General features: G+C 45.9%; 11 protein-coding genes across 11 annotated transcripts; 5 read left to right on the top strand and 6 right to left on the bottom strand.

The window, feature by feature from the left end:
* Positions 1–32: 32 nt before the first annotated feature.
* On the bottom strand, positions 33–1,361 carry N7478_013251 (Zn(II)2Cys6 transcription factor domain-containing protein; the record flags this gene model as incomplete). Its single annotated transcript, XM_056929461.1, has 3 exons — positions 33–818; positions 896–1,210; positions 1,269–1,361. 3 exons carry the CDS (start codon positions 1,359–1,361, stop codon positions 33–35), a joined length of 1,194 nt encoding a protein of 397 aa, XP_056772823.1.
* Positions 1,362–1,956: 595 nt separating this feature from the next.
* N7478_013250 (SDR family oxidoreductase) lies at positions 1,957–2,895 on the top strand (the record flags this gene model as incomplete). Its single annotated transcript, XM_056929460.1, has 1 exon — positions 1,957–2,895. One exon carries the CDS (start codon positions 1,957–1,959, stop codon positions 2,893–2,895), a length of 939 nt encoding a protein of 312 aa, XP_056772822.1.
* Positions 2,896–3,239: 344 nt separating this feature from the next.
* N7478_013249 (sterol methyltransferase) lies at positions 3,240–4,376 on the bottom strand (the record flags this gene model as incomplete). Its single annotated transcript, XM_056929459.1, has 1 exon — positions 3,240–4,376. One exon carries the CDS (start codon positions 4,374–4,376, stop codon positions 3,240–3,242), a length of 1,137 nt encoding a protein of 378 aa, XP_056772821.1.
* Positions 4,377–5,343: 967 nt separating this feature from the next.
* N7478_013248 (alpha/beta hydrolase) lies at positions 5,344–6,288 on the bottom strand (the record flags this gene model as incomplete). Its single annotated transcript, XM_056929458.1, has 1 exon — positions 5,344–6,288. The coding sequence occupies one exon, from the start codon at positions 6,286–6,288 to the stop codon at positions 5,344–5,346; it is 945 nt and encodes a 314-aa protein (XP_056772820.1).
* A 999-nt stretch (positions 6,289–7,287) lies between these two features.
* Positions 7,288–8,214, bottom strand: N7478_013247 (pirin family protein; the record flags this gene model as incomplete). Its single annotated transcript, XM_056929457.1, has 2 exons — positions 7,288–7,802; positions 7,866–8,214. 2 exons carry the CDS (start codon positions 8,212–8,214, stop codon positions 7,288–7,290), a joined length of 864 nt encoding a protein of 287 aa, XP_056772819.1.
* A 1,691-nt stretch (positions 8,215–9,905) lies between these two features.
* N7478_013246 (class I SAM-dependent methyltransferase) lies at positions 9,906–11,971 on the top strand (the record flags this gene model as incomplete). The annotated part of the gene is made up of 9 exons (XM_056929456.1): positions 9,906–9,932; positions 9,990–10,048; positions 10,115–10,174; positions 10,236–10,307; positions 10,366–10,491; positions 10,550–10,575; positions 10,628–10,814; positions 10,881–11,309; positions 11,377–11,971. The coding sequence occupies 9 exons, from the start codon at positions 9,906–9,908 to the stop codon at positions 11,969–11,971; spliced, it is 1,581 nt and encodes a 526-aa protein (XP_056772818.1).
* A 1,585-nt stretch (positions 11,972–13,556) lies between these two features.
* On the top strand, positions 13,557–15,404 carry N7478_013245 (putative amino acid transporter; the record flags this gene model as incomplete). The annotated part of the gene is made up of 2 exons (XM_056929455.1): positions 13,557–14,020; positions 14,078–15,404. 2 exons carry the CDS (start codon positions 13,557–13,559, stop codon positions 15,402–15,404), a joined length of 1,791 nt encoding a protein of 596 aa, XP_056772817.1.
* A 776-nt stretch (positions 15,405–16,180) lies between these two features.
* N7478_013244 (putative phosphoglycerate mutase family protein) lies at positions 16,181–16,949 on the bottom strand (the record flags this gene model as incomplete). The annotated part of the gene is made up of 3 exons (XM_056929454.1): positions 16,181–16,286; positions 16,346–16,568; positions 16,691–16,949. 3 exons carry the CDS (start codon positions 16,947–16,949, stop codon positions 16,181–16,183), a joined length of 588 nt encoding a protein of 195 aa, XP_056772816.1.
* Positions 16,950–17,795: 846 nt separating this feature from the next.
* N7478_013243 (Zn(II)2Cys6 transcription factor) lies at positions 17,796–19,998 on the top strand (the record flags this gene model as incomplete). Its single annotated transcript, XM_056929453.1, has 3 exons — positions 17,796–17,817; positions 17,922–19,009; positions 19,069–19,998. The coding sequence occupies 3 exons, from the start codon at positions 17,796–17,798 to the stop codon at positions 19,996–19,998; spliced, it is 2,040 nt and encodes a 679-aa protein (XP_056772815.1).
* An 882-nt stretch (positions 19,999–20,880) lies between these two features.
* N7478_013242 (transcription factor Zn C2H2) lies at positions 20,881–23,115 on the bottom strand (the record flags this gene model as incomplete). The annotated part of the gene is made up of 1 exon (XM_056929452.1): positions 20,881–23,115. One exon carries the CDS (start codon positions 23,113–23,115, stop codon positions 20,881–20,883), a length of 2,235 nt encoding a protein of 744 aa, XP_056772814.1.
* Positions 23,116–23,513: 398 nt separating this feature from the next.
* On the top strand, positions 23,514–24,188 carry N7478_013241 (uncharacterized protein; the record flags this gene model as incomplete). Its single annotated transcript, XM_056929451.1, has 1 exon — positions 23,514–24,188. One exon carries the CDS (start codon positions 23,514–23,516, stop codon positions 24,186–24,188), a length of 675 nt encoding a protein of 224 aa, XP_056772813.1.
* Between the last annotated feature and the right edge of the window lie 117 nt (positions 24,189–24,305).

The following is a 24,305-nucleotide window of genomic DNA, read 5'->3' as shown; positions in this document are numbered from 1 at the left end:
CTTATTGAACATTTCTAGAGGGGCAATAAATACTATTTGATATCTTGAATAATTCCATCCCAAGGAATCAACGCTTGGATGGGGTTATTGCCACCATAGTGCCGCTGTAGGTAATTGCAAATTGACGGGATCTCATACCTAGCTCGGAAATCAATCCACCAAATAACTCCCCTAGCCTTAGCATACCAAAGACCAAGCAGTAAGAGAGCAATCGGGTCTTTATCCATCAACAACACCTCAAACTGGCCATGCATGTAATTGCAAATCATAAGAGCGTTTCCTATGGAGATGGTCCCCTGCGGCATCCTTAAAAGTCGAGAAAGGCCATGTACGACTTGAAAATACGAATTATTTTCCTGGGTCGATGTATCACCCATTCTGCACAGCTGTACTAGATCCTTGGAAGTACCTTCGGTGCCCTCAATAGGTAAGGGCGCGCGCATCTGTATCAATGCTGTACACATGGCTCGGAACACGCTGCCTGGTCTTAGTGGATTTATAAGATTCCATAGCTTCATTTTCCCGGTTCCTAGACTCAGCCATTCCAGATCAGATGAATCTTGCGAGAGTTGTGGCCATGCGTCACTTGGAGAAGACGCGTTTATGGATGAGAAGGCTAGAATGTTGAGAATTCCGGTAGCAGCCCATATAGGATCTTTTTGCTCTTCCTTAATATCATGGCCCAGCCATTTATTAAAAAGAGTCGTGCATTCAGACCAGTGGTGGGACTCTATCAAAGAGCGGCGCTTTGAAGATATCTCAAGGTAGCGATCATGAACAGCTGTCAACGCAAGTATACCGTGGAGTAAAAAGGGGCACTGAAGTAGTGGTCAGCGAAAGCTATCATTAGATTTCAAATTACAAAAGATGAGGCATTTTCAATGATGAAACTTACGGAAAAGCTTGCTTTCAACATATGGTTTTCGTGTATGTGCACAAGCGCATCTCCTCCGAGGGAATAGACAGTTCGATATCGAAATTTATTAAAAAGACCCCAGTCGTGCGAGTTCAAGTTGAAAAAGGACATTCCATCCTCAGCCCAGATACCATTGGTAATGCTTGCGCGTGGCGATGAATCGGGATGATTTGATTTAGGATTATTTTGCTCGCGGCTCTCTAGAAGTGGCTGAAGATCGGTGGTGTTATGGGTGAAAGTACATTGGACGCCGTAAGCACGGCATCTCAAGCACTGTGGTCTTGCCTCATCGCACTAGATCGGATTTTTAGACCCTTAACCATAGTGATAGCTTGGTGTTGATTAAACATACTTTAACCTTCCTCAATTTGCAATTACGACAGCCATACCGCGAGTGACGCCTGTATTGCTGTCTCTTCGCAACACCCGGAGGACCAGACCCCATGATCGGTGTTATCTGGCTGTGCTGTCTTTTTTTGGGGTCCGGATTGGTTGTCAAATAATGTGGTTCATTCTTATTGAGCAAGACATGGATCTCCGATTGAGATTCTTACTGCAAACACATCTCGTCAGACGATACACTTCTAAGATATCCAATTTGCTCTGCTATGCTTGATCGTTCTTTAAGGGATTACTGAGATCGTTTGAGCGGCGCTCGTATTTCCGTTCCTTTCTTATCTCCGAAGTGAGGTCACTGCCCACACTTACCTCCGCTCGGAATTGAGTCTCTCTTATTGGCTCGTGAAAGATCCACATTTGGTGTTTTGACGTGCAAGTACACCTGTTCAACTTTTTCTTTTACACTACATCGTATGCTGGAAAAAGAAATTTGGAATGAATATGGATTCCGGTCTCTTTAACTCCGACAAGCTAGCTTTAATCGTTGGTATGGATGGAACAACCATTAACTCTCTGGGGCTATAAAGGTCAGAGCAATCCCGTCCAAGAACCAACATCGAGACAGATCTTCCAATTTTACATTTTTGCCTTGCCGCAAAAGTCTTATCTTACAATTATATACCGGCAACTTCAAATTCAAGATGCGTGTCTTTGTCACCGGATCCACTGGATTTGTCGGCACTGCCGTGGTGAAGGAACTTCTCTCTGCAGGACATCAAGTCCTAGGTCTCACTCGAAGCGACAAAGGGGCTGAACAACTAAATGCCCAGGGTGCAGAGGCTTTCCATGGTGATATTAAAGATTTAGAAGTTCTGAAGCAAGGTGCATCTCAATGCGACGCCGTCATTCATCTTGCTTTCGTGCATAACTTTGCCGACATGACGGGCTCTTGCGCCATTGACCGGGCTGCAATCACTGCCCTAGGATCGGCCCTTGTTGAGGCTGGTGGTGATCGCGCTCTTGTCATTACATCTGGTACAATGATGCTTTATCGAAGCAAATTGTGCGACGAAGACACAAGCCCTGACATGACCAACCCGCTAGCTGCGATGCGCGGTGCTTCAGAGGCCGTCTGTCTAGATTTTGCCAGAAAGGGCATCCGCGCAAGTGTTGTACGCCTTCCTCCTACAACACATGGTCCTGGAAGCTCGGGATTTACAGGCATGCTTGTGATGGCTGCAATAGAAAAGGGTGTCTCGGCATATATTGAAGGCCAGAATCGCTGGTGTGCTGGTCATCGGGACGACGCGGCTAGAATCTATCGACTTGCGATCGAAAAGGCGGACCCTGGGTCTGTTTTTCATGCAGTTGGGGAAGAGGGTGTTTTGCTGAAGGATATTGCAACTGCGATTGGTGACCAACTTGAGATTCCCGTTGTTGGTCTCGCTCCGGAGAAGGCAGAGGAGCATTTCGGATGGTTTGCATTCGGCCCCACGGCTGATAACATTGCATCGAGCAAGAAGACACAGGAGAGGCTGGGTTGGAATCCTACAAGCCCGACAGTTGTTGAGGATGTGCCTGAGATTATCGGATTTTTCAAGAGCAGCAACGCTCATAGGTCACTTGAACCTATAAGTTGAGGAGCTAAAGGGTTAGGTTGAATATTAGAGCTAGTCTTTATTTCACTGACAACGGCCCCCTCGGAGATTTTATTAAGAGACAAATATGAAAGTATGGAGAAATATTGTTTCCAACTTGTAATTCATCTCTCGGATATTTTTGTTCTACGCAACTTGTTATAAGGACAAACCATAGGGCAACCTTTAAATAGGCAAAGAGTAACTTTATCTTCATGAATAATAACATAAACGTGATGGATGAGTAGTAACAATTAATTCTTAGGTTCTAATTCTTAGCTTTCAACAAAATTCAAATCCACCTGAAATTCCATCCGTAGCGCCGAGATACTAGGCATAAATTCTGCTCAAACCATAGGTTTACGCGCAACCATCAAATACATAGGCGTGAACAGATGATCCTTCCCGCCAGCAACAAGAGAGTCCGCCGCTTCAGCAAGCGAATCGGCAGTCTTCTGAGACCCCTTCGGCGCAATACCAATCGTTTCAAGAGCCCCGACAAGTCTGTGTGCAAACCCACGCCCAAAATGCGTCATCCGAACGAGCGTAGGCAAGTCCCAAATACTTTGCATGTATCCAAGATTTCCACTAAGAGGCCAGTACCACGGAAACTCATCTTCCCGCTCAGCAAGATCTTCATTGAGCTCAAGCTCAAAGCCAGCCTTTCTCATTGCTTCAAGACCAACAGAGACCTTTTCCATGTTACTGATACCACTTCCAAGTTCAATGCCCAGACGAATAGAGCGATGGCGTAGATCATCGTTATCATAGCTCTCTGTCATAAGCCATTCGTAAACACCGAAGACGCCACCTGGCTTCAAAACTCGGAAGATCTCACTATAGACACCTTCTAAGCTGGGAGCGTGCACCGTCGCTTCGATGGCGTACACTGCATCGAAGCTGTTATCCGGGAAATCCATCTGCATGAAGTCACCCTTTGTGAAGCCGACTCTATCGGCTAGACCTTCGCTCTGTGCATACTTGGTAGCACGTTCAATTTGATAATCGTTGTTGTTGAGGCCAAGAACATTGCAGCCGATGAATTTTGCGATCTCTCTCGCTGGACCGCCGACACCACAGCCTACATCAAGCACATGTTGACCCTCCTGGATACCCATCTTCAATGCGAGGTAATGCTCATGTCTTGCCAGAGCTTGTTTAAATGCCTCGCCTTTGCTGAATCTGCAGAAATGGAAGCTCTGTGCCCATCCGTATTCGTAGAGGTCGGTCGCAAGATTGTAGTAGTGTCTGGTGAGGGTGGCATATTCTTTGCGTCTTGCTTCGCGGGTATCGGAGGTCTCATCGGCGGCGGCTTGGTTGTCCCAGTGCTTGAAGTATTCGTCAACGGCGAGTTTTTGAGCATCTTTATTCTTGTGTATAATGTTCATGAATGAGTTGCTGTTTTGACCGGTTTTCCCATGCAATGCCTGCTTGAACTCGGCATCTCTTTTGCGGTCCTGTGGCTCGAGAGCTACCGTACTCATTTTGAAGGAAAGGCGATTGGTATTCTTTGTAAAGATTTTGGAGTGGATATTGGAGAGGAAGGAGGTGAAAAGTAGGTAAGGACTCTGAGTTGCTAGGGCGAATTGACAAATGAATCAATGGCTAATTGGCCTGTGGGCTGTAATGTAATTTGAAAAATGCCGATGGGAAAATGTTTCATTTATATACTCATACCAAATGAACAGACATACTAGAAAAACCTATCTATCTATTCAATTCTATACTAGCCCACCGCAACAGACATCGACATGATTACCCCGTGCTCGTTCGGAATACGGGAGTATGAGCAACCGGGATCTCGCCTGATCTCAAGTAGAGAGAACCCCATGTGGGCCACATTTGCAAGATCATGATTTGTCCATTAATTCCGGGGAGATTGCAGTGTAATTATTCCCTTAGCTTCAAGGCTGTCATTTGCTTTGACGTATCATCTTATCGGGATTATAATTGACCATCAGGCCACTGGAAGTTGAACCTTCCGGACCGACAACCTATCTAAGCAATCCGATCTAAACCCGATTGGGATTGGATTGAACCTACTGCACCATAAGCAGCGACTCTAATCTTCGTTGATGAGACCACTTGGGTCTTTATCGGAAAGCAGCAATGGTCTCTTCCGGGATTGACTCGGCAGAATCTAAATCTCATCCCGAGATTCTAGATCTCCCTGAAGAAAATCATGACACCCCCGTTAGTCGAGTTAAGATCTCCGACTCCCAACAACTATCTCGGTTTAAAATTTCTTTTTAAAAGAAATCAAAAAACAAATAAATAGATAAACAAATATATGTATGTTTGCGAAATAATGTTTGTCATTGAATATAAGTATCTAGATTGAAGAGGAATAAAAGTCTATAATTACAGGCTAGGTATACATCAATAAAAGCCAACTCTTCACGGTCGGCCATTTCATATCCCATCATTGAATTGCATCAAATAGCAAGAACTTCACAGTACCTTGCTCAGAATCTCTTGGATCTCCTTCTCCACAAACTCAGGGTTGTCCTTGTGAATAAAGTGACCCGACCCAGGGGCCTGGAGCGGACCCTTACTTCGCTCAGATTCCGTGATCTGCGTCAACTCTTCGTTGTAAGTGTACCAATGTGGATTCAAGTACATCCGACTGATCATAGGTGGAGCGCCTGACTCGGCCTCAAATGTGTTAAATTCATGGCCGACCACAGTAACCCAAGGACCATGTCCTCCGGGCCCCTTAAGCTGCGGCCCATCACTATAAGGAAGAAGTCCCTTCAGGTTCTTGCGACTGAGACCCTCCTTCATTCCGTTGTCTGGATGAAGAACGCGTTGAGTGAACTCTCGGGCATCTTGAATATCGGCGACTGTCACACCAACTGGGAGTGTGCTCGCATCAAAGTCAGATGCATCTGGATCAGGGAAAATAGACATGAAGTCTGAGTTTGCAACGACGCTGTCCAAGAATAGAACTCCAGCCACAGTTCCGGGGTATTCTTGTGCATAGAGTCGGGTTATTGCGCCACCGATCGAGTTACAGACAAGCACTAATTGGAGTTCGTTGACATCTGAGATTCCCATTTTCTCCTCGGAGACTTGAGTAACCAATTGGCGCAGGTCGCGGGCAACATCGAGACAAGAATGACCATTCTCTTTATCGACAGCATTTTCATCAACAGGGTCCCGATCGGTAGTTTGGCCCTGGCCGAAACGATCATAGGTCAACATTGCAGGAAGAACCCCAGTGGGGGAATTCTCATGCAACCGAGCAATGACGTCTTCCCATGATGTTTGGGGTAAAGCGATTCCGTTCAAAAAGACCAGAAGTACAGGTTTCGTTGTTCCAGTTGCAGCATGGAACTTATAGCACAACTGTGCCGAGGGCTTTGTAGCCAGAGAAATATAGTCGTAAGCAGTCATTTTTCAATATTTTGAATTGAATTGAGATATTGTATATTGAATGAAAGGAGCAGAAAGCTCGCTGTTTAAATAAAATAAAGATGTCGGTGGCGTTGGTGTTGGGGGCCAACCTATACAGTTCAGAAGAAGTTGGCTGATCGCGATGCACTGCCCGGGCCACTTGCCCAGGCCGTCTGCCGTACGGAATACTGTTCTGTTCCTCATTTACGTGTGGCGACCGAATGCCGAATAGCGTATTCCGTGAGCAAGCATAATCAAGCAGCCACTGATCGCCAAATAGGCAACTTAGTTAAAGCGCTTATTTTCTGTTTGGGGCAGTAAGCGCAAAACGTCATTATTGTGAAGAAAGTTACTTAGGAAGATTCCATCGTAGTCGAAGTGGGTTCGACTGGAGTTGAGTGAGGATGCTCATTACTATGTCAGGAGAGATAAACACAATTGGACAGTGCCAATACTTTCCACTGACGAATTAGGCTATTTGCACAAATTTCTGCGTAAATAAAGTATTGAATAGTCAACTTTGCCGATTGTTGAAGTTGATCTTCCCTAGATTGGATATGGAGCGGGGTCGCTCCAGGGCTACGTCAGAGGATCTGCAGGACGAATTGAGAAACTCATCAACTGGGAAGGAACTACAGTAGGTAATATGGAGTACTCTTGGAAAATGGGGCCGTAAATCGTAGAAATGCGTACTTCGTAGGGCCGAAATGCTTAACTTGCATCCCAACCACGTCGCATGGAATTCAACCGGCTTAACCTTGGAATGATAGGTATGCTGGTTGACATCAGCGGCTTAACATCTTGGGGGTCCATGATGGCCCAAATATACGACTACGAGTGAGAATATTCGCAATCTCAAAGGATTTGGCGAGCTTGGAAGAAGAAAAGAATCCAATCTCGGCTTTGGAGTATCCGGGTATTCGATAGATTTAAGCTCATAAACTTGAACTTTTTTTTTTAAAGATTTTAAATCCTTCACAAATTAAATATAAGGCTATTCTAATTGCTATCGAGCACAATAACTTCCGCTTCTGCTTCTCCAATGCTTTCGACCTGAAGCAAATCACCAGCATTCACCATGGAGATAAACGCACCATCTCCCTCTTCCAAAATAGCATCTTCGCGACCGTCAAGTTTGACCTTTGACTTCCCCTGCTTCGTCATGGGCACATGAATGTATACATTTCGTTTCTTCTTAGCCTCGACAACCTCGCCAGCACCAACATTCCACTTGAACGTTATGGACGGGGTAATGATACCCGCTCCCATCACAAAGTCGGCATGAATGGGAATCGTCTCCGGGATCTTCGGTACAGCGGCATCTTCTTCTGCAGGTGTAGCCTCAGGGCCAGCAGCAAGAGGAGACAAGATGGGAACAAAGCCCTGTCTCTTCGCTTCCTCGCTGAAAGTCATAGTGTGATAATTTGGCTTCAGACCATTTTTCCAGGGAAGCGCCCAGATTTGAAGGAAATGAACAGGTTTGTTGGATTCATTCTGTTCTGAGTGAGCAATACCTAATACATAGTCAGTATGGGTGAGTCGGAATTTCATGCAGCCAATTTCAAGTTGTTGCTTACCAGTTCCGCCCGTGGTAAATTGGACATCTCCACGATGCATTCTATAAAATGATTTCCCTTGTGTACCTTCTGCGCCCTTTTGAACCATACTATCTCGGTGGGTAAGTTCACCGTTTAGAATGTAACTGAAGATTTCGGCATCGCGATGAGGATGAGTCGGGAAACCATTCCGAGCAGCGACGCGATCCTCATTAAGAACGCGCAATGATCCAAAATTCATAAAACGGTGATCCATGTAGCCGGCGAAACTAAATGTGTGGAAAGATTTCAACCAGCCGCCGTGTTCGGCATATCCGCGTTCGCTAGAGCGACGGAGGGCAATCTTTGCGTGGGCGAGTGGATTAGACATGGCGAGGAGGGAATCAGTGATATAATGCAAGGATGCACAAGCTTGAAGTGAATTGTATTTTTTTGAAGAGCGAAATCTGTGGGAAGGTACAGGAATTGGGGCTTATATAGAGTTCCCGGGTTGCTATTGAAGTCTCGAGATGGGCGTAGAAAATGTCGTATTCGATTATGGAAGCATTATCGAGCATCAGTAAGTGGTGGCCACCTAATGGGGTTTAGTGGACCCGCTTATGCTGATGTGTTGCTGACTTTTGCGAGCTCTGATTGGTTTCGGGATGTGCCATGCTGAAGAATGTACATGTAAGCTAGATGAAGGGATTGATAAAACTTGGAACTAGATCTGGATATTGATAAAGAGCCTCCTGGATTAGGAATGTAAGGTTTGGACCCTGGAAGTAGTTCTGGAGGTCGATATTAGTCTAAGCCTTAGTAACTATGTGCAATCAATGGTCCCAGCTCAACCTTAGAAATAGCCCTTACCAAATCATTTCCAAGGATGGGTAAAATCTAGTTCATCATAACAACATCCAAATTACTTTAATTTTAAAGTGGTATTTTCTGAAACTCTACTCCTTGATCGATTGGTAGGGTTGATGTGAGCGGGGAGCTTCCTGGCAATAGTATTGGAATGATGAAGAGAATGCTCGGGTATTAAGATCAATGTTCGCTTAGCTTGTCCGAAATTCCAAGGCTCAACGTTACAATCCATCTTAATGGAAAAACTAGCAGTTGCTGTACGGTTTAGGACAAATAAAGATCCGTCCTTACAAAGTACGAAGATACTAACAGTCGATAGGTCACTTGCAGCAGGGGTCTAGGCACTAACGGTCCAAAGCTGCGGAAGACTCCCACATTCAAAGAAATCATTATTAAAATTAATATTTCGGGGATTAGCGATCATCAATTTCTCCGCTTCTGAACCTACCGAGAGCACGAGCTACTGTAGATAGATTCCTCCCTTCAGCCTTGGAATCAGCACGGACGAGGATTGAAATTAAGATCCCACTATATTTTCTCTGATCGCCGATATGAATCTGTGTGGACATAAGACGGGACAGAAATAAAAAAGTACGTAGTCGATACATCTTCTTAGACCTATAGCAGGGTTCAACCCGCCCGTTTGGCTCCGTCATGTCCGCACTGGAGGGGCTTGCTTGGGGCCAACCCAGAGTGTCGGGTTTCCAAGGATCCACTGGTCGGTCACAACCTATTGGCCGCAACTACCAGCCAAGAATCTGCACTATTCGACTGGACACAACCCTCGTACACCCGGAAGCTATGGTGATTTTCTTTCCGACACTTTCAACAACCCCCGACCGTGAAAGAAAAAAGCGTTTCCCGGTTCCTGCAGATACTGTATGCGCAAGTTGGGGTTCAATAATTCCGGTTCACGTCTCGAAGTATCGGCAACTACGGAAACAACGAAGAAAAACCGAGATAACCCGCGCTCGTGTGTTGGCCAGAGGGAGGTTGAAAGGGTGCGGGGACCTTTCCGTTGAGAGCGAAATCAATCACCCCTGGCTGCTACTCCACTCTTGACTGGCGGACGGTACAACAATGAAATATTAGTAGTTATTGCACCCTGTTGCGCTCGCAAATATCCAACATTGTGCGTCTGCTAGCTTTGTCAAAAATCGCCCCAGTCCATTCCACACACACGCTCTTTTTTTCTCTTTCCGTCTATTCTCCAGCATGGCCGACGACGTGCCGATTGCAGTGGTACCTACCACCTCAAATCCAATTCTTCCCTAGTCCCAACTGACATTAGCCCCGTAGGATGCGGATTACTACGAAACCGATAGTGCTTACAGCCCAGACGATCGTGATTGGCAAACGTATGTTGCGAGTCATGGACCTCGGTCCGGATTTGATACGGTCACGTGATCTAACATCACTCACAGGGGAGACACAACATCGATCGGATCGTCGATCTATCAAGGCCTTATTTTGAATGGTCGGAGGTGAGAATTTCTTTGTCGCCAGAAGCAGAAAATTATTACATTCTAATTTGATACCTATTAGATACCAATCGCTCCGAGAAAAGGAGTATATTGTTCCATCCGATGAACTACAATTCGAAACATACGAAGCAGGGTATGGTTTACCACTTTTCTCCATCCAAACGATAGCAATCGATCGCTGACAGCTGTAGGCATATCGTTGACTTAATTTTGAACTATCATAAAGAAAATGCACTCTTTCAATCACCCGTAGGGAAGAATCGAGATGCTTCCCTGCAAATCTTGGATATTGGAACTGGGAGAGGGACATGGGCTATGTGAGTAGCCTGAAACTCCCCAGAAAACTTGTGATCAACTACTTACGCTCCTCTCTAGAGACGTGGCAGATATGCTCCCTAATAGTAAGTCCAACATAACTCACGTGCCGAACAGCACACCTAACAAGGTATTTAGGTCACGTTCGCGGAGTTGATCTTTACCCTCCACCCGTTGACTGGACACCCCCGAACTGTATTTTTGAAGTCGACGATATTCTTCAAGAGTGGATGTGGCGGGAATCATTCGATTTAATCCATATGGCTAATATGATTGGATCCTTCGATTCCGGTGAATGGGAGCGCGTTTATCAACAGTGCTATGAGTATGCCTGTCCACTCCAGATCACATACCTTTTTTACATAATTCAAGGCTAACTAGATTCCTCAAGCAATTTACAACCCGGTGGATGGTTCGAGCAATTTGAAATCGGACCGTTCGTAGAGAGTGACGACGGCACCTTGCCTCCAGATAGCGCCCTTGCGTCGTGGGGCCCTATGCTAAAAGCATGCGGTGAGCGAGCCGGTCGCTCTTGTTCAATCATTTCCACGATGTCATCGAATATACGACGAACGGGATTTGTCGATGTGCATGAGAGAGTATACAAATGGCCCATCGGGCCATGGCCTAAAGATGAACGGATTAAGGAGGCGGGAGTCATGAATTTCCAGCATTGGATGAGCGGTATGGAAGGGTGGTGCATGTGGTTACTCACAAAATACGGTAGCCCCGAGCCATGGACGACAGAAGAAGTTTATGTCTTCTGCGCGAGGATACGCAACGAGCTTCGACAAGGGAGATATCACTGTTACCACAAGGCGTAAGTGTGGATAGATCGCTCTGATTATTGTCATCTCTGTTGCCAAGCTAACGATTCGATCTTGCAGACGGAGGGTCTGGGCGAGAAAACCGTTCCCCGGAGAAATCATTGGAAATCCAGCCAATTCACGGTCACCAACAGCCATGTCTACCGATTTCATGGACCTGAGAGCTCAATCGAACGTTAGCAGGTCGCGATCTAAGACTGCTGGTAGCTCGCAATGGCATGGCAACAAATCTATTTCCAGATCACCAATGGCGAGATACCGTGAAAGCCTGCGACCTTCTAGCAAGCAACCGAATTCCAGCCCGCCAAGATCACACCCTACTGAAAGCCCAGCACCGCGGGGTCAGGACGCACCACGATACTCGGAACCACTTTCAGATCAACAAACACCCCAACGTCTAGTACCACCAGAGAACCAGGGAGGAGTACGCCGATCGGAACCTTTGAGAGATCAAGAACCGCGGCTTTCAGAACCACTATATCATCAGAATCTACCCCGGGATGAGGAGTTCCCACGACCCCACGCGCCCCTCCAGCCCCAAGAAAAAGACTCACTCCAAGGAGTATCTTCGGATCAACAACTACGACAGAATCAAGAATCATCGAAGTCCCAGGGACCACCACAGGACCCCAAGCCGCCGTTTTCAAATCCATAAGACGAGAATAACTGACTTTTGGCATGCATGGCATCGAAAAATGGGAGTTTTTTGTATTTGGTGAGGTATTGTCGACATTACTTGTTTAACTATGCATATATTATACCACTGGGGTCGAGAACCTAGGCGTCTGTGATTTAGTTGCAAGTTCAATCATGACTACCATTAATAAACTTGAAAAAAAAAGGATGAAACAAGAACCTTCAACGAACCATGGGCAGCAGCAGAGCCCTACCTATCGTATCTTTACAAGGCAGAAATATTTTAGGATTTGATTAAATCCCCGAGGGCCGTCTTAAGTACTGTAGAGTCATATTTATGTAGATCTCGACATCGGGGTCACAATGTAGTCCGTCGCGTCCATGATGTCATGTCAAATGTACTCCACAATTAGAGCTCAAAGATACAATCTCGGCAAAAGTCAGTCAGATAGCCAATGCGTTATTATAGTAGAGTCTAAATCTTAATTACCCATCCTCAAGCTGAGGGTAAAATGCCGCTATTTACCGCGTCCCGTTTATAACCGCTCTGAAGGATCAACCATTCTATCGTCATCACGAAGCTCCAACATGCACCGATTAACTTCCAACATCTATACTAAAACTGTATATCCCCATAAAATTATGATCAGACTTTGCGGGGGCCAAATCCGGGGGTTCCGAAGAGTAGAGAATTTTATTGGTAAGAAAAATGTCAATTCTAAACGTAAAGAGCTGGAATCGCTGATTAGGAGATTGAAGAGTGGTGGTTTAAGTGGACCAATATACTCTTAGTCTCGAATCTGGTGAAAGCAAGTAGTAAGAGAAACACCGAATAGGAAGGTGGAAAGCGAGGCATTTCGGGTGGTATTGCCTGGTCTTTCAAAGTTGCTACCTAGTATGGATGCTTAATTTGAAACTCAATAGTATATTCTGATACATCTCTTGATTACTCTCATGCGCACTTTTACTCTTATTCTCTGACTCACGCGACCTTTTTTCCCTATACTACATAATCTCAACTCTTGCAATTGGAAAAGCTTGACAGGTATCGACGAGGGTTCGCCCCATGTTGAACCCTGTTCACACCCTACGGCTCCCCCGGTACGCTCTGACTCGCTATCAAGTCCCCACCAGCTCCACGCCACACCCTCCGCCACCAATAAGCTAAGACTCGCTGAGATGAACCCGTCAAGGCTTAACTTCACTTGGCTTCGAGAATAATCTCATTTCGGGGTCTTCCGAATTTTTTACCACGAATAGACGAATAGGCAATGGCCCATCGAATATGACGGGTTGCCGCCATTCCTAATTGGAGCTGCTGCCGGATACCCGGCAGCCTTGGGACGCCTGAGACGCCTCTTATCGCCATACTGGTCGAGATTTTCATAAGCTTCTGGATAGCTCATTGGCCCTTGTGATGTTGCATACGGCATGCGCTCGCCATCCGATAACCCCGGCCGACGCCTTTCCAATTTCCCCACCTCGGCCTTTATGCAATAAGACAATGGCTTACTCGTGTATTACTTTCCCACGGGTGGCTCTTTTGCCTTTGACTCACTTTCCTTCTTCTCCCACCTCCATTTTCCTCCTTTCCAACGGTGGAAATGTCTCAACTTGCGAATTTAGCTCTGGAGGGTGATCCTCGTCTTCACGAGAAGGAGCGTCAAGCTATTGAAAATTTGTCTGTGGAAAGTCCTGGTGGTCACGTTCGTCCACAGCATCGCAAGTTGCATGATACTACTGTCACCTTCGAGGAGTATCATCATTATGCGAAACTTACGCGTGCCGAGGAAGATCAGCTCTTAACACCGGAGACGGGCATTCTCTCCATAATCTTCCCGTCGAAGAGTGATGGGGGCGTTCAAAAAGTTACGGATAATGTTACTAAAGATGCTACCGCCTTGAATACTAGCGACCCAGCAACTCGCAGGACTATAACTGACGAAGAATGGATTAATGCATCTCGGGCGCTTCGAACTGCCACCCGTGGCGCAATTTTCTACCTGATCACAACCGATATTCTGGGTCCATTTGGCCTGCCATACGCGTTCGCGACAATGGGCTGGGGGTAAGCTTTCGATAGTATCATCATTCATAAGTATGCTTTTTAACTAAAAATCGATAGCCCCGGTGTCGCTCTTTATACTGTATTTGCTGGCCTTGCTGCGTACTCCGGATATCTTCTTTGGGACACTTTCCTCGGCCTGGACTCATACCAATTCCCCCTACGAAGCTTCGGTGATATGGGCTTCCGACTCTACGGCCCTTACATGCGACACCTGTTCAACTTCCTCCAAAGTGTTCAGCTTCTACTGAACGTCGGTCTGATTGTTATTTCGAACGGAGAGGCTTTGTCTCAAGCAGCCAAGTTCAAACTTTGCTATATCATCTGCTGTTTAATCTGGGCCCTTGTTGGCTTCATCCTCGGCCAGATTCGTACTCTGCAGAAGTTTGGATGGTTTGCCAATGCTGCCGTATGGTTGAACCTGCTATGTATCTTTGTTACGATGGGTGGTGCTGCTCACTCGCCTCCAAACACCAAGGCCTATACCCAAACCGCTGGGTACACTATTGGCGACGGCTCCTCAGTCAAGCCAGTCAATGGTGTTTTCCCTCCAGTCATGACGACCGGTGGTCTGCCTGATCCCGCTGACTTCAGTGCCTCTGTCAGTGGTGCTATGCAAGCTGTTTTCGCCTACGGTGGTGCGATGGTTTTTCCCGAGTTCATGGCTGAAATGAAGCGCCCCAAGGACTTCCTGTCTGGAATGTGGGCCGCACAAACATTCATCTACTTCTGCTACATGCTCTACGGACTTTTCATGTACGGTTACCAGGGCCAGTACTCCATCAACCCTACCTACCTTGGTATCAGCAAATACAGTATCCAGACTGCTGGAAATGTGTTCGCCATGTTGTCCGGTGTCATCGCTGCCGGTCTATACGGTAACATCGGTGTCAAGGTTGTCTACAACAATATCTTTGTCGAATTCTTCCGCTGCCCTCCACTTACCACCAAAGCTGGAAAGTTCATGTGGGTCGGCTTAATTCCAGTTTACTGGGCTATTGCCTTTGTTCTGGCCGCTGGTATTCCTAGCTTCTCCGGTCTGACCTCTGTCGTCGCCGCCTTCTGTATTCTTCAGTTTACTTACACCTTCCCTCCGATGCTGGCAACTCTCTTTTGGATGCACAAGTATGCCTTGGCTGATGGTGAGGGCTTCGATCCCGCCACTGGTGCGACTGTGCGTCATGATCAAGGTATTAAGCGATTGGCCCGTGGATTCCGAAACATGGGCACAAAGCGTATCATTTTCGGTTCTTTCAACTTCCTTTACTTTTTAGGTGCATTGGCTCTTGCTGGTCTTGGTGCTTACTCTGCCATTACCGGCTTGATGAGTGCGTATAGCGAGAGTGTGACTACTTCATTCACTTGTACTAGTCCCTTGGATAGTTAAGGGGGCACTTCAAAATCTTGACTGTGTTAATGTTGAAAAATCTTGTTCATCATTTATTACAGTACATTTGAAGGCATGATTGTATATTGTTGGAAGTCTGGGAACCTTGTGAATCTACTCAAAGCTAGTATATAATTTCGTCAAGATCATTTCGGCCCTCATAATTCAATCCCGCAGCACGTTTCAAATTTCTTTCTCCCTTTTCCAATCTCCTCTTGAGTCTAGTCTCAATTCGTATATTTCGAAAATGCTCAACCCCCTTGCCGATTCCGTACTCACGCATGTATATGGTGTAACTGACATAGATCATTCCGTCCAGGCGGGTCTTACTCGTACAATACTAAGTTTAGATCCGCCAGGGTGTAATTTGCCACCAATCTCATTACTGTATTGCGCGGGACCGGCAGATCGACAAGGTTGCGGGTTGTGTCGCCTGGACGGACCGAAATACTTACTCTACATGGAGCTAGGCTGTGTCAAAGCGCTCACGTAGCCCCCAAACAGCATCAGCTACAGGGCTGAGTACTGCAAGAGAGCGGAAGTGCGTACTTCCCATCATTCACGTACTACTAACTAGAAGCAAAAGCTATCACTACGTAAATTAAGCTTATAATTATATTTTGTTATAAAATATCAATATTAATTTCTGAATACAGAATGCGAGTACGGATACTCAACCTTGTTCACACATCTTACTATAAAAGATACATATAAACTTTAGTATCACATATCACCAGGTAGTAGTAAATCGCAGATCTAATCAAAATCCAACTAAACTAGTATTGCACCACCAATCCAGGGGTATCTAATCCAGGACACTCTTCACTCTTAATCTCAGTAATAGTATCATATGGATACGGAATTCTCAAAGAAAGATCAAACCTACACATATAAGTTAGTTCTTCGTACCATTAGAGATCAACTTTCCAAGATGCACTCACCGGTCCTCAGGGTACTCAATCGGATCCACAACACCCAGCATTTGCTGAATCTCAACCATATTCTTATGTCGCCATGCAACGAGAATATTACCGGTTCCATTGTAAGTACGAATGGCATCAGCGACGCATTCTGCTTCTTTGCGACCGCAGTGCAAGTCTACTTGGAGACCTAGATCGCGCGCAAGAGGCTTAACGGTCTTGAATGATCTTCCGTGTTCGCCATCTGAAAATGTTAATTTAGTAAACGAATATTGTAAAGGCGCTTACGGAGCGTATTGGAGATACGAGAGTATTGAATTCAAATGTTGAATTTGTTGATTGAATGGATCCATCAGGTCTACTTACTGTCTTTCATTGTCGGCGCAAGAATAAGCCCCACGTCATATGCGGAGTTTGCATTGAAGATCCAGCGCAGGCACTGAGCGCGCTTGAGTCCGTCAAATGTTAGCTCGTGATTTTCTGGATTTGATGGTTTTTCTCCGTGTCGGATTAGGTAGAGGGTTGGATGGTGATCATTGGTAGCTGGAGTTGGAGTTGGAGTTGCGGTCGCGAGTGTGAAAATTTGAAGGTAGATGGATAGTTGGTATATTGATTTGAGAAGCATTTTGAAATGATTTTAGGTATTTTGAGCTTAGGCTGGACCGGGTCGTGATTTAGAGGTCTATGCCTACGATGACGAGAACTGGAATGGAAATTTATATGGAGAGAAAGACACAGGCTGAGAGAGAGCGCGAGAAAAAAAACAACATCTTGTCGATCATATTTCAGTTTTAGGTAATTACAGTAAGGGTTGGAGAATAAATAACGAATGGATCGTTCCGAGGTCGCCAGATGTGAGGGCCAAGAAAAAAACAATGAGATAGAGTGGATCAACAGATAATTATTGAGCAATGACGACGCAGTGTACGGAGAGGATGAGACGGGAAAAGTGGAAGCTGGATTGTTTTTGTGCTAGCGATCTTGGGTTTTCAGGACTAGTGGGAGTGATTGGCCGTACGGAGAGAAGGTGTCCACTTAGCATGATCGGGCCATTCGGTTGATGTTTTGGTTTTGGATTGAGGCTGGGTGTGATGGAGTACAGTCCATCACACACCCAAAATCGGGCCTTTCGAGAGTTTGTATGCAGATAAAGTACATAAACGGCCCAGGTGGACTCATAGTACATGTATCAAGGATCTTCGTGGGCGAAGGTGGGGAAGCTAGACTCGCCCTGGACTGCCGCTTATGTTTCTCCCCAACATTTTCCCGGTGTTCGTACGTACCCGCCGGGACTTTCTTTCTTTGACTCTTGTATGTATTATTCAAGTTACGTTACCTGTGAATCCGCGTCTTGGATCTGAAAGAGGGTATGTTTAGCCTAGTTCCTTATCATCATTTCAACCCGTTGGTCCTTCTCTGCGTGGTGCAAAAGGCCTCATTCGAGTGCGAGTGTTAGAGAACTTGAACCAGCATGGCTGAGGCTGTCAGAATATGTATGTGCCGTTGCCCTCTCGCATACTTATCGGATACCTAGAGACCTAGCAGGTACCTAGGTAGACAATGTATTGTTTGTGATACTTATCTGTGCTTGGTATAGCCGCGCGAAGTAATCATGGCTGTTGGACATGTCGTCTCCGCAAAAAGAAATGCGATGAGAATATCCCTGTGTGTTCTGCGTGTGTTTCTCTCGAATTGGAGTGTCATGGGTACGGCCCGAGGCCTGAATGGATGGATAACGGCGTACTTCAAAGAGACCAGGCTTTCAAATTCAAACGCCTTGTTGGCCAGGCCAAGTCAAAAAGAGGAAAGCGACAGCAACTCCTCCCCAATCAGTCACGTGCATTGGTTTCAACGATTGACATGAGACCTTCAAGTTCATCCACCAAAAATACATCCTCGCCACCGGCTGGTTCGCAAAGTTTATTCGGTGAGAACCTCGGGGCTTTCCCTCAAGACCAGTTAGATTATCAAGAAAGTGGAGTAGGCTTGATTAACTCCCTTGACACACTATGGTCCTTTTGGCCCCCAAACGACCTTTCTATCATGGATGATACTTCGTTGGACTTAGAAGGCTACATCTCTCCTTATAATAATTGTCAGAATCAACACTCGTCACAACAGTTAGTGTCACCCATATCTTTCGAGAGTATCGTTCCAGGAAAGGATATTCAATCTCCAATCGCTCAGAGTATCCGCTCTACGTCGAACGAATTACAACTTGAAGATAGCGCGTCTCGAGACCATCAATATCATTTCCAGAAAACAGCTCCAGGTACTAATTACGACCCCGTGGGATTATCTTCTCAGATTTCAAACCCGAGTGGAGATACAGAGGATGCATTGTTTATGTACTACTTGGACGAAGTCTTTTACATCCAGTATCCCTTTTTTCATTGCCAAAGGAAACAAGGAAGAGGTTGGCTTTTTGCGATCCTCCGAAGAGTCAAATCAGTATATCATGCAGCTTTAGCTCTGAGTGAACGCCAACGTCTTTCAAGCTCGCCATCGCGAAATAGTGACATTGCTAGTAGCCTCATCCAACTACGCAGCCCAAACAGTCACTACGATATAGCCATTCGAAAGGTGCAGGCGATGATAAACTATTCTAACACGTCGAAGGGGCGTGACCTTTTGCTCGATAGCATAGAGATTCTCATGTCTATACTACAGCTTTTATTCTTCGAGGTAGGTAAGCAATGATTCAACCAGTCAAAAGTACGATACTAATATCTTGAGCAATGAAGACTTTCAATGGCGGAAGAGAGAAATGGCAGACACATCTGCGGACGGCATCTGGCTCCCTTTCTACACTTCTACAGGCCCGGCTTCCGCCTTTGACGACGCCAGAAGACTCCATGGTTCCACACAGTGAAATTGAGATGACCACTCTATGTCCCGAAATCGAATGCGCATTTAAGTTCGTGATCGGATCTTTCATCGCATTTGACATCATATCTTCCGTTTCCACTCGATCAAGTCTAATCCTTAACATAAATCACTTACAAGTACTTGAGACATTTGAAATCTCCCTGGAAAGCCACACTGGATGCCGAGACTCAGTAATGGCTCTTATTTTGGAAATATCCCTGTTGGAAAAATGGAAGAAAGAAGCTCAAAGCGCCAACAAGCTGAGTTTTGTTGATCTGGTAAAACGCGGTGACGGGATACAGGGCCGTCTTCGACAGGAGCTAGCAGCCATTGAGATACAAACACATTCATGGGGAGTCGGATTAGGAGGTTCATCGCTAGCCACTTCATCAGCCATTGCTACTCCTAACACTCCAACACCTACGCATCCGGAAATCAGCAAAGTGTTTATACTGTCAGCTATAACGTACCTCCATGTTGTCGTTTCAGGGCCTTATCCAGAAGTGCCCGAAATTGCAGAAAGCATCTCGGAAACGGTACATGCTTTCAATAGTTTGAAGGATCCGCAATTATTGCGAAGTTTGGTGTGGCCGTTCTGTATTTCGGGATGCTTGGCGCTGGAGACACATTATGGTTTCTTCCGGGGTCTTGTTTCTAGAGCAGGTATCACCCAACATGCTACTGGGGTATGCTTCGAAGCCTTGCAAATTATGGAAGAATGCTGGAAGACTAGGGTTACTTCTCCCGAGGGTTGTGACTGGGCTACAGCGATGCAGCAACGTGGTTGCTATGTTTTTCTGGGATAAAGAAAAGAACGAAAAATGAGGTTGGGAAACACTCAACTCGCAAACGCACGTATTGACCGCTTTGCAAAGAACGTTCTCAATATTATTCATATAGGGCAATGTTTCAACTTTTTAGAATTTGGTGAAAGCTGTAGGAAGCCCCATTCATAGATTGTCATCAAATCGTAGCAAAATCGGACCACACCATTGTCACCTCACAGTCCTTACTGAAAATAAACACACTATCACCTTAGTGGGCTTCCTGGCTTTGGAATGAGGCAATGGCACTATACATCGACCGGCATTACGCATGCTAGAAACAGTCGGCTGTTAGATATATATATATCCGGCTTAAATATCTTTAACTAACTATTGTAATACTGGAGGATCTTTGTATCTGTAGCTATATTAGTGTATAGTATTATATTACTAGACTATAGTTTCCGAATAGTCCAGAAGTAGTAGCTATCTCCTAGAGAGAGAGACTATCTATTTTTAGCTAAAATCTACTATATCTACTTTAATTTAATTACTAGCTCTACTAGAGAATACTTTTATATTATCTTATAGTATTAATCAGGTATCTTAACTATAATTTCCTAGTTAGATTATAATACTTATAGACTATAATATACCGGGGGGGGGGAGCCAAGCTATTACTAGTAGGAAGAGAAGCTAGTAGCCTAGTATAGCAGGCGCTATATTAGTAACTTGATAGGCTAGAATAAGCTATAGAAGTATATAGTTAGTTCTTCCGCTCACCCCACTAGATAGGACTATCCAAGTTCCCTTATCTAGAGCAAAATAGATCAAATCAATTAGTTTGTGATAAAATTCAAAGATATCAAGAATATTCCTAGTTTCTACGCTATAAGGTGAAATGATTGGACTCTATAATAGATGCTAAACTAGCGTAATCTTCCGCTTCTCACAAACCCAAAAAGCCTTTTCGGCATCATCCCCAAATAGCTTTCCGGCGCCAACACGCTCGTACTTCTCCCCTCCAACCACACTCTTGACAAAGAGAACTGTATATACTTTGCTCCTTTTCAATATATGTCCCTGAGCATATGGACTCACAGGATTCGTTCCGCAAGATATGGCTAGGGCGTAGATGACTGGGCCATGGATGAAGGCTGAATCTTCCTGGAAATCTATATGCTCTAGCGATGCCCACCCAGCCACTAGGTCACACTTCTCAGGCAAGCATACTTTTCGCCGATTGCCTACTCGTGGGGCCTCGTTCTCTAAGCCACCAGCTTTCTCGGAGTTTGATAGACGACAAATGGCGCTCCTTTCATCCTGCGATTCAAAGCGGCTTCGCATCAAGACCGGCACTAGCCGCCCAGTGCCTTCGAGACTAACCGGGGAGGCAAAGAAGGCACCCTGCCTGGATTGCATCTCGGTAAGCCCTGCACCGTCTACACCATCGATCAAGATGGAGACGTCTTCCAGCATTACTTGAACTTTCCATAGAAAGTGCTTTGGCGTTGGCTTCATCCCTTGCCATGAAACGGGCACCATCGTAGAAGCCCATGACCACGAAGGATACTGTGAAAAGCGTTGACGATTTGCAATCCTAAAATTAGCGTTTTGTTGCCAAACAAGACCCGATTGGATGTCGAAAGACCACAAACCACACGTCCACCAGACCTTTTTGTCCCACTTATCAGGATCCAAATTCGTGTTGGATGAACTCCCAATTCCCAAGTTTCTGCTGATCTCTAGCGATAAATACTGATTCATGATGCCAGAAACGGCCACTAAGCGATCTTTCTTCGGCTTGGTGAGATGTAAGCCTGAGTATGGCGACAAATACTTGTCATACCATCGGTCAATGCCGTGCGACATCCCCGAGGGACCCTCCCCCCATCCTCGCTCGTTTCTGTCGTTGATCGGCGCACTTCTCCGACATTCAAAAAACATGCCGTGATGGGTAAAGAAGACAGTGCGGCAGCTAAGATGACGCTCCTGGAAGACCCAAGCCCGGGCCAGCAGGTCGCTTGCAATAACGGACGAATCGAATTGGGATTCCCCGGTCATGTAGTTGTAATATACAAAAAAGTGACCGTCGAGCTGTCCTTCTCGATTTCGATAGGGGAGCCTAGCAAATTGAGCGCTAGAAATCGGAAACGAACTTATCGGAAAGAGACCGTGTTCGCGAGTGGCAGAGGTTGCCATAACAGTGATCAGCGAATTTTCGTAATATTCGGCCATCTTTACTGCTTCATTATCCCAGTCGAGTCCTGCATCGCCTTCTTGAATGATGCATAACGAGTCAATCCAAACGTACTTAACATCCAGTCTCTTAGCCACTTCAAGGACATCCATGAAGAGTTTGGGCAATTTGCAGTCCCATACACCCTCTTTTCTTGCCTTGCAGTTTGAAACCATGGTCTTAGATGCCTCTGTCTCCTGATTCCAGCGATGACTTAGAGTCATATATGAGCCGACCAGTCCCTTTGTGCATCTGAGGAACACCCTTTCTCTGTGCAACTCGATACACCTTGTGGGAAGGGTTGCGTTTCCCGAAATAGGCAAAGGTAGCCCCGCCAGTGATTTACAGCAAGTTTCGTGCGTCAAACAGTTATTGATCCGTTGTCTTAGCATAGAAGTATAATATCCTAAGGACTGATAGTCTGAATAATATCGGCCCATTATATCTTTACTTCTTGCTGCCTGGCTGTCTAAGCCCCATATTGTTAGCAGCGAAGTAGAGATTTCACGAACAAGTGAAGAAGACAAGCCAAGCATACCGGGATCAGCAACCATATGTAGGTAAGGCTTAGGATGACGGTCAAAGTCGCGCATGAAAGCCCGCCCATTGCCCAGTTGCGCTTTCATACCTATCACTCGAAGTGATTCAGTACTAGGCACGCTAGTACCATCAAGTGTACTTATATCCTCTGTGTCTAGGCTTAGATGGATATAGTCTGAACCTTTGCCTTTGGGCTTCCACCAACTGCTACGAGGCTCAGCATGTCCACTGAAGCAACCATACAGTAACGAGCAGAAACGACAGCCGGTGGTTGCACCTTCGGTGACTTTTTCGAACAAGTATCCCCGGTATCCCTCAGGGTCTCTTTGGAAACTGTAGAGATCGAATTTGTTGCATGTCTCACAGAGATCAGTAGCCATTTTGGTGGTTCCCAGTTGCTCGTTGTCCTAGAAAGATTGTGTACTAGAGAAATAAGATCACACTATTTTGATTCGTCTCTCGTTCTTCCAATAACTACTCTCACTTTAGTAACATGCTGCTCAACAAACTTCCACGTTACACGGTACACGGTACACGGTACACGTGGGGGCAGGATCGGGACTTTTACATCGTATGTGATCGTGCTTGGCATGGCTCGAGAGCATGCTATTCAGCTGAATCTTATTGGCCATACACTCATAGGTAGGTGCGCCTTGCCTTCTTAAGGGGCAGCACGTGAGGTAGATTGGGGGCTGATAATCGTTGAAGGAACAACAAGTCTGACCAAGAGACAATCGAACAATTTATTTGGCACATCCGGATTGCAGTAGATCACAAAATGCCGATTTCCGATTTCCGGCATGATTGGATAGACTTTATCGACCGGAACACCAAGCCCAAGATGGATGCCATGTATACATGGGTGACAATCCTCGGCGGTACGAAATGCGGTCTGGCACTAGTAATTATCCGCCAGATTAGCGGCCGCGTCGAACGATGGTGGCTCGTCTTTCCTGTTCTTGCGATAGTCGCATCGATTATAGAGTTTTTATTTCATTTTTTCCCCGATGGCCGAAGGGAGATCAAACCCTGGTTATTCTGGTCGATGCGTTTGATCGACTGTTCTTCGCTGGGCGGTGCTGTCGCTTTACTAATCCTGGAACACTACGTTGGCCATGGCACGTATATGAGCCTGATTGCGTCCTTTCTAGCTCTTACTGCGCTGGAATTTACTGTACATACTTTTTGGGCGATGTGGTTTGAGCGCGCTTCTTGGTTGCGAGCTTATGCCCCCATATGCATGGCCAGCGCCCCACTTTCCTCGCATGGGCAGCTTCTCTCAGCCAGCACCGGTCCGCTTGCTCAACTTTATGGGCTTACTCAAGGCCCACAGCAATCTACAAGAGTAATGCCCACCCAAACCGATAGCGGAGAGGGAATTGGGCTACCTGCAGATGATGTAAGTACCGAAGTCTTCTTGGATTTCCCCGTCCCTGTCGCTCGCGATACCTAAGATTCTGAAGAAGCCCATGCTGACAAGCCGATATTTTCCTAGGCTACAGAGCTTCTACCGCCAGCTTTTCTCCCAGCTGGGGCTAAACTCTGGCTACCCCGACCAATTCAACCAGAT

Source organism: Penicillium angulare, assembly GCF_028827245.1.
Source record: "Penicillium angulare strain IBT 27051 chromosome Unknown utg000012l_segment0_segment0, whole genome shotgun sequence".
Lineage (NCBI taxonomy): Eukaryota > Fungi > Ascomycota > Eurotiomycetes > Eurotiales > Aspergillaceae > Penicillium > Penicillium angulare.
The sequence above is the reverse complement of the archived record's forward strand: the minus strand, read 5'-3'. Positions and strand labels throughout refer to the sequence as shown.